We start from the raw sequence: 13,421 nt of genomic DNA, 5'->3' as shown, positions 1-13,421 counted from the left end.
TGGGTGATACTCTAGCTGGTCTGGAAACTGCTCCTTCGACAATAGGGGAGTTCGTGCGTCTCTAGTCAATTTTACTACCCTTTTTTACATCAGCTAGATGGACATCCTCCATTCGTGCTACTTTGAAAGTTTTCTTAATTGTTTGAGGTTTGCGCGCTTACTTCTTTAGCCAGGTCCCCTTTTAACCCCCTAATAAGCGTTCCAACTAGTGTCTTTCCGGGTCAGCCGTGAACAAGGTTGGCTTTTTGTTCGAAATCCTTCAGAAAATCACGTAATTCACCACTTCGCCTAACTCTCGATAACTCCTCATTATGGTCAACATAGCCTGTTGGCCCAAATCGAGACAAGAATTCTTTCTCAAAATCCCTCCATTGTATCTATTTCCTTTTCTTAAGATAAATTCGTTCCATCCAGTGTCACCATAGATTCGCTTCGCCTTCAAGATAAAAAGCTGCATAATCAACCCACTCTCACTTAGGAACCTCTTGATATTAAAAAATTATTGAGCCCTGCTGAGCCAAGGAGCCGACTCTTCTCCTTTAAAGGTTGGAAAAATCATTCGAGGTTTACGTGTATCGGTGGTTCTTTCCTTCCTTCCGGTGACCGGCTCTTCTTCGGAAGAATCAGTGATGGAATCCGAACTTCTGTTGTTGTTGTGGGACGCACCACTGATAATAGATTCCTTATTGCGGTGACCTCTCCTCTTGCTATTGCTCTAGACAAGCAAGTCCTTTAGCTGAGCCAATTGTTGATGAATTTCATGTTGCTGGACTGGACCTCTATGCTAACTGCTTGAAGATTGGCTTCAAAGGCTTCAATATGTTCCTTGTTAGAACCCATGACGAGTTCTCTCAATGAAAGCACCAATGATGAAACCTAGAAAAGCCTGATAGTTGTTTCTTGGCCAAACTCATGTAAAGTACAAGAAGAGTTTAGACGAATCTCAGTTTTGATATTAATTTGATTGATGAAAAATACTACACGACTAAGCTGGCTATATATAGCCGCACACTACAAGCCTACTCCTATAATCATTATAAATACTAGTCCTATAATTTTGCCCGAAACTTCGGTGGCTACTAATGAAATAGGAAAACTAAACATACTCCTACTAAGTAATTAAGTGCAAGCCTCACAAGTAATTGATGTCCTAATTCTTAGAAACATTATTCACCCACACTTTCGACGTTGACATTCATGGAAAACTTGTCTTGCACGACACATCTGGGCTTGGGCCGTCTTCAACTTATGTCGTCGAGCTCGATTATAAGCATTCTTGAGCTTGCTTCCTCGATTCCCATCCCATGGCAGATCCACCACATAGGCATTATCATTAATCTTCTTCAGAATCTTGAAGTTGTACGTGCCAACTGAAAAACGTTCCTTGCGCAAGAACACCATAATCAAATCACTCCTCAAACAATTTTACCCGCCTGTGTTTGCCAGCATCATCTTTATATGTAGCATTGGTCTCCTCTAGTTTCTCCTTTAACTTCAACATGGATGGACTCTGCTTTCTCCGTAAAATTACGAGCAGCGACTAATCCCAGAATATTTGGCAGCCGCATTAAATCCACTGCATATCTAGTTACATGCATGATACCAAAGCAAAAGGGAATTTACCAGTTGCACTATGAACACCACCATTGTTATTCGTGAGCAGAACTCAATCTCTTTCAAGATCAGTTCGTTTAGTAAGCGAGCACAAAATCTTGTTCGAACTTGTCTCTACAACAAGCCATATTTACATTGAGTTAAACAAATTATCAAACTCCAAAAAAAAAAGAAAAAAAAGAAACTGTCAAACTATCAGAACCAAAATTTGCACCACATAGCATTGCATTCGACCATATACTGTTCTGCAACCCGTGAAGAATTAACCGGACATTTGTTGAGAGAAAAATCTCACAAGCTCATGACTTTTGGTATCAAATAATGGTTATATTACCATCCGATCTTTCGCGAGGCCCAACAGAATTGTGTACGAAGGTGTCTATACAGGTAGGAGCCAATTTCTTGTATTATGTACAAATGATGGCTCGGATTGGACATTGTGTTAATGTATGCTTTGGTTGGCTGAGACTTGATAAGGGTCGATCCAACACTGGTCCCCCTTTACAGCTTTATTCCATCTATTGTTGAAAATCTGCATCTCTATATAGGATTGTTTTCTTACCTGCTCACACAACATTGATCACAATCATATTCCAGAAAATAGGTTCTAATGTTAATGTTAATGTTAAAACAACGTGTTCCTCAACTGAATGATAACGAAATGATAATCCCGAACACAGGAATATCAAGCAGACATACCTCAGGTCTATTATCGATTTTGCTGGAGTTGGATGGTGTCTGCAGTGCAAAAGAGGAAATATATCAATGCCATCGATAAATTGTAACGTTATAACATAGATACAAAATGAGCCTGACATCTATGGAAAACATTTAGCCTGAAATACATTAAACTCGCATAAAAAAATACCGACTAAGAGCATAGACTTTTTAGCATATGGATTCATAACAATAAACAGTCCAGTTACCGGATTGAGCTTGGAAAAAGAATAGATGAAATACTTGCCTCATGTCCATCCAAAGTACCAAGTGTAGGAAGACCAAGATGAAATATGTACTCTGAATCAACTACACCAACATTTTTTGTTCGATCACCCTGAAAAACAATTCAAATGTCGCAAGAGAACATAAGTAACTTGGAAAAAGAAGTTGTAGGATTCGGGAAATGAAGAAGTCATATGACTATAGACTATAGAGATTACTTGTGCACAATAACCGAGCAGCTTGTCCAGGCCCCATGCATGGATCAAGTCATTCTGTATGCAAGGAAAAAAAAAAGATAATCACCAAAAAGGCAATTGCAATTTATACATGTTAGAATCGAAGCCAAGACCTCATGCTCCAACTCCAACACACCAACCAAGTAAAAGATTAAACTTCAATTAAGTAATCTTTAGGAAGTTCTAATGCAATTGTAGGGAAAATCTCTTCATCGACCTAAGGCTCCATACCTGGATCATATACCATGCACATCGCCAGGCTGCCCTTGAGAACACAGGTGCCATCATTTCAACCCAGCTGCATGATAATTATCGTCTACCAGTGAGACTCAAAGTGATAAGCAACATGACAGAGAAAAAAGGGAGCTAACTTACCCTGTACATGGAGGAGCAGTGCTGTGGTCATCACACCTCCCGCTGCCCTTAAATTTGTACATCCTTCTGTTAAAGATTAAGAAAAAAATAAAGAGTAATGTAGGAGTGTCAGAAGTGTAGAACTGACAAGTACTAGAGATTAACACGATACATTTTATAAGGAATTAAATCTTTAATGGAGTTTGTTTCCACTGAAAGACTACAGCAGTGAATTTATGAAGCATGATGAACCCTTGGTTCAGCACCACTTCCCATATCTTATGAAGCTGCTGAGTCTAATTGACTACCATGATCGCAACCACCTTGGGTAAATAATTCCCATTTGTTGTGGATTTGTTTTGCTCAACAAGAACCCAACACGCAGATGTTGCAAATACTATGCCTTGGGCTTGCACATAGAAAGAGGTATAGCTTCAACTAAGCAGAAATTCAGTATCAACTTACGGGTTTGAAATTCTTTGCAGAAGAACTATCTAGTCCACTCTTAAAAAGATAAAATAAACAGAAACAACCAACATCATTTGTAATGACTCTAAAGGTAGTATCATCCAAATTTTCGTTTTGTAATAACCAAAAGATCTCTCTTTTCGAAAACTTTGGAGATTTTATATCAAGCAGGTTGGGAGGGTTTTGGCAGCGAATCCTAACAGCTTTCTAAAATCCTTTATGACGCAAGGTGGGTATAAGATGCCTTTAAAGAAGTAGAGCTTGAATAGATCAGTTGGTCCAGCAGAATTTTGTCCTTAATTTCGTTAACTTGTCGTTTTAGTCTTTCATTGCCTCTCTGTATAAAAACATACAGAGGAATTTGCAAGCAAAATCAATGCTAGAAATACATTGAGAGAGGACAAATAGTTTAATTAGATAGTCCAATTCCCATTAGATATTCAGAATACTTTTTGGCCACACAAAAAGGTTTTGTTTGACAAGGCCTATGATTACTATTGGGACTGATCCACATACGTTCAAATCAATTTGTCTGGTCAAAATAGTTCAATTATTCGATGAACTCAATCGGAATTCAATCCTAAAAGGGTTTTACACAACGCTGACCTGTGAACATTGGATTTTCTCTGTCGAATGGCTAGTTGATAATGCACATTAGACTTAGGATCAAGTGCAGGCTGCGATATTTCAAGCCCCTCATCTTTGACAATCAACAGATATCTGCAAAGGATTTATTTTAATCAGTACATGGTCATCCCAGAAACCAAATTTCATTAGGAAACAACAAAGAAGCATTAGGACTACTAAAAATTGATACTGGCATAAATTTTTATTCTGCATTTAGCAATCAAGAAAATGTAAGGTAATAGAAAAGAAATCAAGCTAAATGGCTCTTTGAAAGTCCTTTAGGAATATGGAAGTCGAAATAACAGAAATGCTTACCGTCTTGGATCAAAATTATCAACTCCAATGTCCTCATCCCAAAGAAATACATAATCATATTCAGCAAGTATGTCCGGATGCAGGAAACGCTTGGCGAACCACCTATGACATCATACATCATTGTTTCATTAAGCAACTATTGAGTTTATATAAGCTTTGTGCATAGCCAATTGGCACAAACACACATAATTATGGGAACATCTTTATTTACATGAACCTAAATATAAACAATACATATATGCAGAAAAAGAAACCACAGCTAACTGCACAAAGACAAGAGTGGTGTGAATGAAACTATCAATTAGCACTCAATGGAAAACAAATTGAGAGAAAAACATTACCATTTTGTTTGATTTCCAGCAGACACATGTATGGCTCGATCACTCCAAGTTAAATCACTCCATTGGTCCACAACACCATCATAATGAAATAGCATCACAACAAAATCGCTAGCTGGAAACTACAATGCAAGATAGATTTTAAAAACAACAATGATGTGATAATTTGGAAAGCAAAGATGAAGGAGTTCGGTACCTTTTTAACAATTCTATCTACAACTTCTTTTTGCTTAATCCCAACTGCAATGGCTAATAAGTTCATTGACAAATTGCGGTTCTTCTGACACCAAAAAAAGGTGTATATAAGACAAACAAACAAAAAGGTTTATAAATTTCATTGGATCTTAGGCCTCGGGGTTGTCTCAAGAGTGGAAATGCATACATCTTCGACGGTGGAGCCCCACAAAGGCCGCATTTCCAAGTTGGATGTTTTGGTGACAATCGCTTGCGGTAATGCTTCACTTCCAGGAGGCCGACATTGATCCTACGTAAAAGAATTAAATATTTGAGACGTTAATCAGAATATAATTCAACAACATATGTACTATTATGTCCATCAATCAGATTTTTGAAAAATTTCCTATATATTAACAGAACAGTCAAACCTTGCATGTCTTAGATTTCCCATTCCAAAGTGTCTCCATTACTTCCCATCTTGCTAATCTCTGCACATATGAAATTCACGATAGGTATATCTTAATCAGTAAAACTTTGTATGCTTCGACACTATTTTCACCACATCATGCAAATCCAAAGTTCCATTCAAGTATTAGAATATATACTTCTCTGTATTCCTCCGAAATGAATGCACCACCAATGAAGTAGACAGCACAAATCATGGAAACCACAATAAAAATACTGTAGATGAACGATCGACCCTTCTGTTCCGACCATACAGAAGCCTGACAAGGTGATGGAACACGTTAACAAGAAATTTCATATTATTTGCAGTCAAAATATCGTACTATAAAGTGGTCATACAATGCAAACTCGAAAAAACAGAACATAAAATAAAGGAAATGTACATCATAACACACCTAAAATGTCTTATGAGTGAAGCATATTCCATTTGACTTAATCTAACTTTCACACACAAGAATAGGCTTCTTCTATTCAGTACAGAAAATCCCACTTCCACCAGTACAAATTCAAATTAAATATTGCACACATAAGAAAGCATTTTTTTTTTTTACCTTTAAAAACTACCTGCTCAACTTGTTCAGAACTAACAATTGAGACATTTTTCTTCACCTTAATTTCAAACTCCAGGTTCTTTTAGGCTACCAAAAACGTACAGGGATTGTCCAAATGAGGAGAAAAGAAAAGATAGAAAGAAAGGAAGGAAAAAAGAAGAAGGTGAAATTGGATTCTGGGTGCCATATTCTCCATGCCATCGCAAAGTAGGCGAAGAAACAAAACAAAGAACTTGCGCTCATATGAAGATGGAAGGATAAGATAAAATTCAAACTTACGAAATTTTATTTTTAAAATGAGAGAGTTAAGAAATGAGCTTTGACCAGAGATCCGATGAGTTTTTTTTTTTTTTTTTTTTTTAACTTCCGGAAGACAAATCCCACACTTCACGCCCACAAAAGAAAAATAACAGCAAAAAAACGTCCCTAAAGATCTTTTTTTTCCTCTTCTTCTCTGTTTTCTCAGTCACCAAACAGTAACTGTTACCATGAAAATCCCAAAATTCTTGCCTAGTGGCTACAAAAGAGAAGAAAAAAATTGAACCCAGCCATCCTCACCATTCATAGACAAAATCGAAAAAAATATATCAAGCAGTTTGAATTCCATCGCCCATAGCACACCAAACCGATCAATATAGCACCCACATAATATTATTGCATATAAAGACAAAAAATAGAGAGGAATTGAGGGAGAGATTGAGCTTACAAAATGGAGAGGCTTCATATCTGGAAGACAAAACAAACACAAAAGCAGGAACAGGAACAGGACCCCCAAAAACAAAACAGGTACCTTTCTGAAACAGGGTCCTTTCTGGTTTGCTTTTTCTTATTCTTCAAACAGAAGTCCAAGTGGTAAGGCAAAGGATATGCATCAAACGAACAAAGAAAGGAGAAAGTCTACAAGGGAAAGCAAAGAAAAAAAAAGGAATATGCAAAAAGGGTACCAACAACTCAGGCACAGTGTTTTTAAACGGTGACGTTAGAAAGGGAAAGACAAAACCATCCACTTCAGCATCAGCCCCCATTGAAAATATTTAAAAGATCATTTATTATTAGCACTACAATATGATATGATATGGATAGAGACTTTACTAATTGGATAATTAACCAATTGATTCTTTGTGGGTTTTATCTCATTTTCTATTATTATCTTTTATGTTTGCTTTTGGTGAGAGAAAGGTTAGAAAGCACGTTCTTTTATTTATTATTATTTTGGGGTTTTGTTATTTGTTTTCTTTATGTTCGTGCTTATTCGTGGGTGGGACTTGGGAGAACCAAGGTTTTGAAACCGGATTGGACCGGCCAGTCGGCCGGTCCAACTGATGATTGGACACTTATCCGATTTGATTGATGTGTAAAAACCAATGATTTTAGGGATCGAGATTTTTCAATTGAATCGATTGATTTTTTGGTTGAGCTAGTCAGAATCGACTGGTTAGGGTTGGAACTCATGATCTCTTATTCATTAAAAAATGAGTTAACCACTATGTTATAGGATTTTCTTTGTTTAAGGTAACATTTTATTTGAACATATTTGGGTCATTTTGATACACATTTTTGTGAAGCATTTATGCTACTTTTGAGTATAAATGTTAGTTTCAACCAAACAACAATTTAGCAGCACATGGTTCGAGAGACTTTTATCCAGCATTTTCATCCAACTTTGACATGCTACTCTTGAGGAGCTTTACCGGAGCATTTTTGAAATTGTTCTCGTTATTGTCCCCGGTAATTTATTGTTATTCCAATATTACCCCTCATTTATGTCCATAACTTAATTTGTTCAAGTTATGAAGGACTAGTGTTATTAAAATCCTTCTAATTAAATAAATGAAATAATAAATAAATTAAAATCAAATAAATTTATAATTTATTAAGTCATTTATAATTTATTATTATCTTTAATTAATTTAAAAGTCATTATATTATTTTTAATAATTAAATTGTTTGTTGAATAATACCCTTGCACGTAATTTATCACAAAATGCTACAAAGCACAAATGTTAATAGTAAAAGTACAACCAAACATCTACTCAGCATTCAGTCAGCATTTATGCTATTAAAATTGTTCAGCATTTCTGCTACCATCATTTCTACTGACATATCTGTTACTTTGCAAATGCTCTACCAAATTAGCCCATAATATTTATAAAAGTTCACATATATCCCCTCCCCAAACCTCTGTTTCAAAAAAAATTCATTACATTGAACTTGATTTGAATTATGGTTGAACCATTGAATCTTGAATCGAATATTTTTTTGGTTTGATGATCGATCCGGTTTTCAAGACCTTGAATAGAACTATCTATCAGAGCACTTCCTAATGTCTTAAAAAGAAAAAGAATTGCTTTATGATATGTTGCCATTTTCACATATTTTGCTCCCATTTCTCCTTTTTCTTTTTCTTTTTTCCCTATATGTGCATTTTTAGTGAATATTAATTGCGAGTTGGTATGCATTAAAAGGTCTCTTGACCTTCCTTCATTGACTAGTTTGGCTTCTATTTCTTCTCCTGTTTTATTTTGTTTTGATATGTTCTGTTATTCTTTTTTCTGTTTCATTAGCAAAAACTTTTCCGTTTTCCTAGGTTTGCGTGCCCTTTCAAATTATATATATATATATTCTTAATTTTCTTGTTTTCTGTTTGTTGGGTTTGTCGTGTATTTATTTAGTAGTAGAAGTTGAAAGTTCGAACTTAAAAAGGGGTGAGAAACAGTCGGAGAGTTAACACAGAGGAAGGTCGAGGAGTGGAAGAGTTGTTTATGCAGTTGTACTCGCGGATATATCAATTTCACCTATTGTACGGGTCAAAAAAAGGTCTTGGACCAATCGATCAGTATGACCAAAACTCAATAAATTAGTGGGGCAAATAACGATAAAGCCCATGTGCTTTTTAAAATTTGTCAATTAAGCCCTTTAATCATTTTTTTTTGGTGTCAAAGAAGTCCTTCTACTTTGAACAGTTAACCACGTTAGCCGTTTCGACAATTTTCCGTCAAATGTTGCTACCATGGATCTCATTTGATGGCATGGCTTTGGTTTAAGTAAAAAATGAAAGTACATGTAAAATTGAACAAAAAATAGATACAAACAAAGAAATACAAAAATGAAAAACGAAATAACTTGAGATAAACCTAGAAACTAAAGGGCATCTTCTACGCACCTCCGCCTACAATCCCCCATTCTTCTTCTTTGGTCAATTAGTTGTAAACCTCTCAACTCCCACTTTTCCAGATACGCATTCATCTCTCATCTCTCACTTTTCTAACTCTCTGTTTACACCATATTTGTGCAGGCTTATGGGTCAGGCTAAGGCCAGAATGTGGGCTTGACAGACGCGTTGGAGGTTGGGTTGCAGTCTGGTCGCAAGGGCCGGACAGAGTGAGGTTATTTGGGCTGAGCTTAATTGCATGGCATGAGCCGTTAATTAATGATTTATCTGGACCGTATTAGGTGCAAAATCAAGGAGATAATATCAGTTATTGGTTTGTTTCTATAAACATGGGTTTGTTCCTACTTCCAAGGAAGTTGGTTGTCTAGTTGCCTATTATCATGGAGAGCCACCTTCTGCACGAATTAAATAGTATGAAGAGGGTCTCTGGAGACATGGAGCTTCCAGAAGAGATGGTTGAAGAAGATGGAACATAATGGAGTGAATTTCGGGCCACTGCAGTCATGACAGTTATGACCATTTTTCTAGCTGATATGGGCGAAGTTCTAGCTTACATGGAAGTATTGATGCAGTATAAAAGCAAGAAGAGAAGAGGATAAACGACACACACATCAACACAAACACAAACTTCAGCCCATCGGCTTAAACTCTCAAACATTCAAACTTTCAAGCTCTCAAACGCTCAAGCTCTCATGCATTCTTGTTAATATTCTTGTTCTCAAGCTTTGTTCTTACACACTTTTGTTTTCCAACCTCAATGTACATCTTTGTTCATCAATGAAATGTTACATTCTGGTATTTTCATTCATTTATGATTTGTCTAGTGAAGCGCACTTCAATGAATCTAGAGTTCCTTGGAGTTTTCATGTTAAGACCATGATTTAATCCCTTTCTCCTTACAATCATTTGATTCAGAAGTCAGATTATCCGTACAATCACAATACAGTCTGTTTTTACACTTTGAGACTAACTGCAAGTCTCTGACACACCTGCAACCGTATGATCCCGTCTCCATAAAGGGTAAGGGTGATCTTTTTGGCATCTCCAGCCAAATAGAGCCAACACTCTCAAATGTAGGTTTCGTTTTGGGCATTATTTTTGAGGTTTTCAATTTCTATTTTGGATGGAATACGATGTTGGGTATCGCTAGGTTGGAATGAGATGTTCATCTCTCAATTACTTAATGGGTTTCGATTTAGGATTTATAGTTTTCGAAACCCATTCAAAATCGAAAATATATAAACCCCAAATTGATTTAGGGATTTTGGTGTGGCATATTCGAGTGTGATTTTGGGGTTCTGCTTTTTTTTTTGTTTTCAAGTATAGGGATTGAAATGGTGAAACCAAAATCCAAAGCTATTAGAAGACAAATTTCAGCGCATGAAGAATTCTTCCAAGATGCTAGAAGTGATGGAGAATTCCTTCTTGAAGATAATTCTTTGGAGGACGATGAAGAAGTTCTTGAAGTGAGAGAGAAGGTGAAAAACTATTGTAGAAGATGGAAATATGTGGGTTTACTACATGAAAGTGACAAAGAAGATATTGTTGCTTTTGCAAATAAGGTTGTAGGAGATGCTACTGCTGGGGATGCTACTACGGTTGCTGGGGATGTTGAACTGGATACTGGTAATGCTGAAATGGATGCTGGTGATGCTGAACTAGATGTTGGTGATGCTGAACTGGACATTGGTGGTGAGTTAGATGGTCCATGCAGTGTGTACTTCAAGTCATCTTATCCTGGTAGCTATAGAGATAGCACTGATGAATACATGGACTTAAGAGATGATGCAGTCATAAAGAAGAGCTTATTCCTAAGATTCATGTGATGACCGTAAATTATATTGATTTTGTACCTCTCTTTCTTAACTTATTGCTTTGTTTTCAAGTTAAATATGTGTGTTTTAGGTTATTTTTGTTTGCATTTCAGTTAATCGAATCCTAGATGATGAATTATGTCAATGGAAATTTTGACAATGTTATTGGACATTTATATGCGAGTCCTGATAATTTCAGTAAAATCTATCACTGTTCAGTCCAGCCCACTTGTGAAGGCCACCATAAATTCCTTGAGAATATCTGGGTTTTGGTATACCGTTGGAAAGATATGGAAGTCTAGTTTCTGAAGAATTTTACCGTTCGTGATTCCGAATTTTTTGGACAAAGTTATGATAGCTTGAATACGGACTGTACAGGTCAGAAAATCAGCAATCCGGGCTCATACTTAGCAATATTGGTTTGAGACTTCTTGAAAGCCCAAGAATGGTTTCAGCGTTTAAAGGAAACTAGTAGAGCATCAATTTATGATTTTAATGAATATTTGACTATTATGATTCCATATTTCAGCTGGAGGAAATCTTTATGCAAGAGGAAATTGAAGGATTCTAATTCTACTAGGATTATATTGTTTGCTTTCATACGGGTGACTTTAACCTAACCAAGGATGATATAAAAGGGGCTAGCATACACAGCAAGGGGTGACGGCAGACCTAAGGGAGAGACTAAAAAATCACATAAGAAGATTGGAGTGCAACATCACTAGGAGAGAAGAAAGCAACAAGGTTCTTAAAAGGGGAATCCTCTTCACCAAGATTACTTTGTAAAGGGTTTTCTTTTTCTTAAGTTCTTGATGTTGTTCTTTCTTGAATTGTTGATGTTTCTATATATTATGTGTGGCTAAACTCTTTTACTAGGGATTCGATGTAGTCTAGCATGACTATTCTATGTCTTAATTAATTCGTTACCAATTCAAGTTTCTAGTTTTATTCATTGTACTTCATATATCATGTGTTGATGTAATGACTGATCACCATTATTTAGATACATGTTTGAGACAAGATTACACCACGATCAATGGGTAAACTTGATATAGGTCTTGTGAATGAATGAGATGTTGTTGAAGCACGATCCATGCGTAGACACTCTTGGTTCTTGATGTTCTTCTTGCACTTAATGCATTCTTGTTTGTAATCTTGACCACAATCAATGGCGTTTCATATTTTAGATAAGAACGAACCTTAGAAACAAGAATTGAATCTTAACCAAATAAGACATAGAATAGGATTGCTATGGTGAAATCGAAGTCCTAGTTTGCATTCTCTTGATTTAAAACACCCTGAATCTTTCTTGCTAATATTCTTGCACTTTCTTGATTTTCAAATCCACACAACTTCTCTTTAATTTTCAAAAATAATTTAGTTTTATTTTTTGGTTATCTCTAGACATTCTAATTGAGTAGTAGTTGGAATTACTTGACAAATCTCTGTGGGATCAACCTCGCTCTTGCATACCTATGCTATAATTATATTCGTGTGCTTGCGAGTTAATTAAAATTACAATAATTTTTTGGCACCGTTGTCGGGGATTGTGTTTAAGAATTTCAATTTGCTAATTCAAATTGAAGTCTCGAAAGCTTCTCTCATAAACTCTTTTTTTTTTTATTTACTGGGCAGATTCGGTGGCTGTCTTTACCGACTATTCTGGACTGCTTTCAACAATATTTACTGGGCTTATAATATATCAACGGAAAGCTGAAAAAGTATACTCTCCAGTCCAGGAAACAGATCAGGACTCCGAGTTATGAGCAGAAAGTTATCATCAAAAGAGTAGACAGTGTTCTGAGTGGACAGATTTACAAAATTTTCAGCTTTTGATGCAAGGACGACGATCACAAGAAGGAGACTTGCTTCCATTAAACGATGATATTGAAGGACTTCTAACGACTAGAAATCAACCAAAGGTAGACGAGATTGACATCAAATCTGAGGGAGAGGAAACAATCGAACCAATGGGGGACAACAATGATAATACACGCTGCTTGGAGGAATTCGCTCGTTCGACTATTCCTACTTCACCATCATGCATATTGCTTCCAACTGCAGCTACAAATTATGAGTTGAAATCTCTACACTTTAATATGCTTCCAAGTTTCCATGGTTTACCTAATGAGGATCCTTTGACTGTCATGAAAGAATTTTATGCGATGGTTAGTACTTTTCCTTTGCAGGGTGTGACTGTGGAACAACTAAAGATGAGATTTTTTCCATATACCCTGAAGGATCAAGCTAAGTTTTGGTTGATGTCTCTAACACTAGGGTCACTCACTTCATGGGATGCCATTTACAACAAATTTGTAAGGAAGTTTTACTCACATCAGAAAACTGGT

General features: G+C 36.3%; 1 protein-coding gene across 3 annotated transcripts; it reads right to left on the bottom strand.

The window, feature by feature from the left end:
- Positions 1-1,626: 1,626 nt before the first annotated feature.
- Positions 1,627-7,060, bottom strand: LOC120003348. Of its 3 annotated transcripts, none has more exons than XM_038852301.1 (14): positions 6,794-7,060; positions 5,677-5,796; positions 5,500-5,559; positions 5,277-5,378; positions 5,091-5,171; positions 4,898-5,016; positions 4,557-4,658; positions 4,221-4,334; positions 3,168-3,233; positions 3,024-3,090; positions 2,775-2,828; positions 2,579-2,668; positions 2,314-2,352; positions 1,627-2,176 (listed from the first exon to the last, which is right to left on the bottom strand). In XM_038852301.1, exons 1-14 carry the CDS (start codon positions 6,809-6,811, stop codon positions 2,057-2,059), a joined length of 1,152 nt encoding a protein of 383 aa, XP_038708229.1. In that variant the 5' UTR covers positions 6,812-7,060; the 3' UTR covers positions 1,627-2,056. The 3 variants fall into 3 exon arrangements, with proteins under 3 accessions (XP_038708229.1, XP_038708228.1, XP_038708230.1); XM_038852300.1 differs by having other exon boundaries at positions 5,091-5,174; positions 6,794-7,056; XM_038852302.1 differs by having other exon boundaries at positions 5,091-5,174; positions 6,878-7,056.
- Between the last annotated feature and the right edge of the window lie 6,361 nt (positions 7,061-13,421).

This window comes from Tripterygium wilfordii, chromosome 8, assembly GCF_013401445.1.
Source record: "Tripterygium wilfordii isolate XIE 37 chromosome 8, ASM1340144v1, whole genome shotgun sequence".
Classification (NCBI taxonomy): Eukaryota; Viridiplantae; Streptophyta; class Magnoliopsida; order Celastrales; family Celastraceae; genus Tripterygium; species Tripterygium wilfordii.
The sequence above is the reverse complement of the archived record's forward strand: the minus strand, read 5'-3'. Positions and strand labels throughout refer to the sequence as shown.

What these genes read in the sequence shown, in the direction of transcription:
- LOC120003348 (XM_038852300.1), bottom strand. An exon ending in TAGATAGAATTGTTAAAAAG is followed by an intron (nt 5,017 to 5,090) that starts GTACCGAACTCC and finishes CTTGCATTGTAG; the next exon opens with TTTCCAGCTAGCGATTTTGT. An exon ending in AGAAAATCCAATGTTCACAG is followed by an intron (nt 3,234 to 4,220) that starts GTCAGCGTTGTG and finishes AATCTTTAACAG; the next exon opens with AAGGATGTACAAATTTAAGG.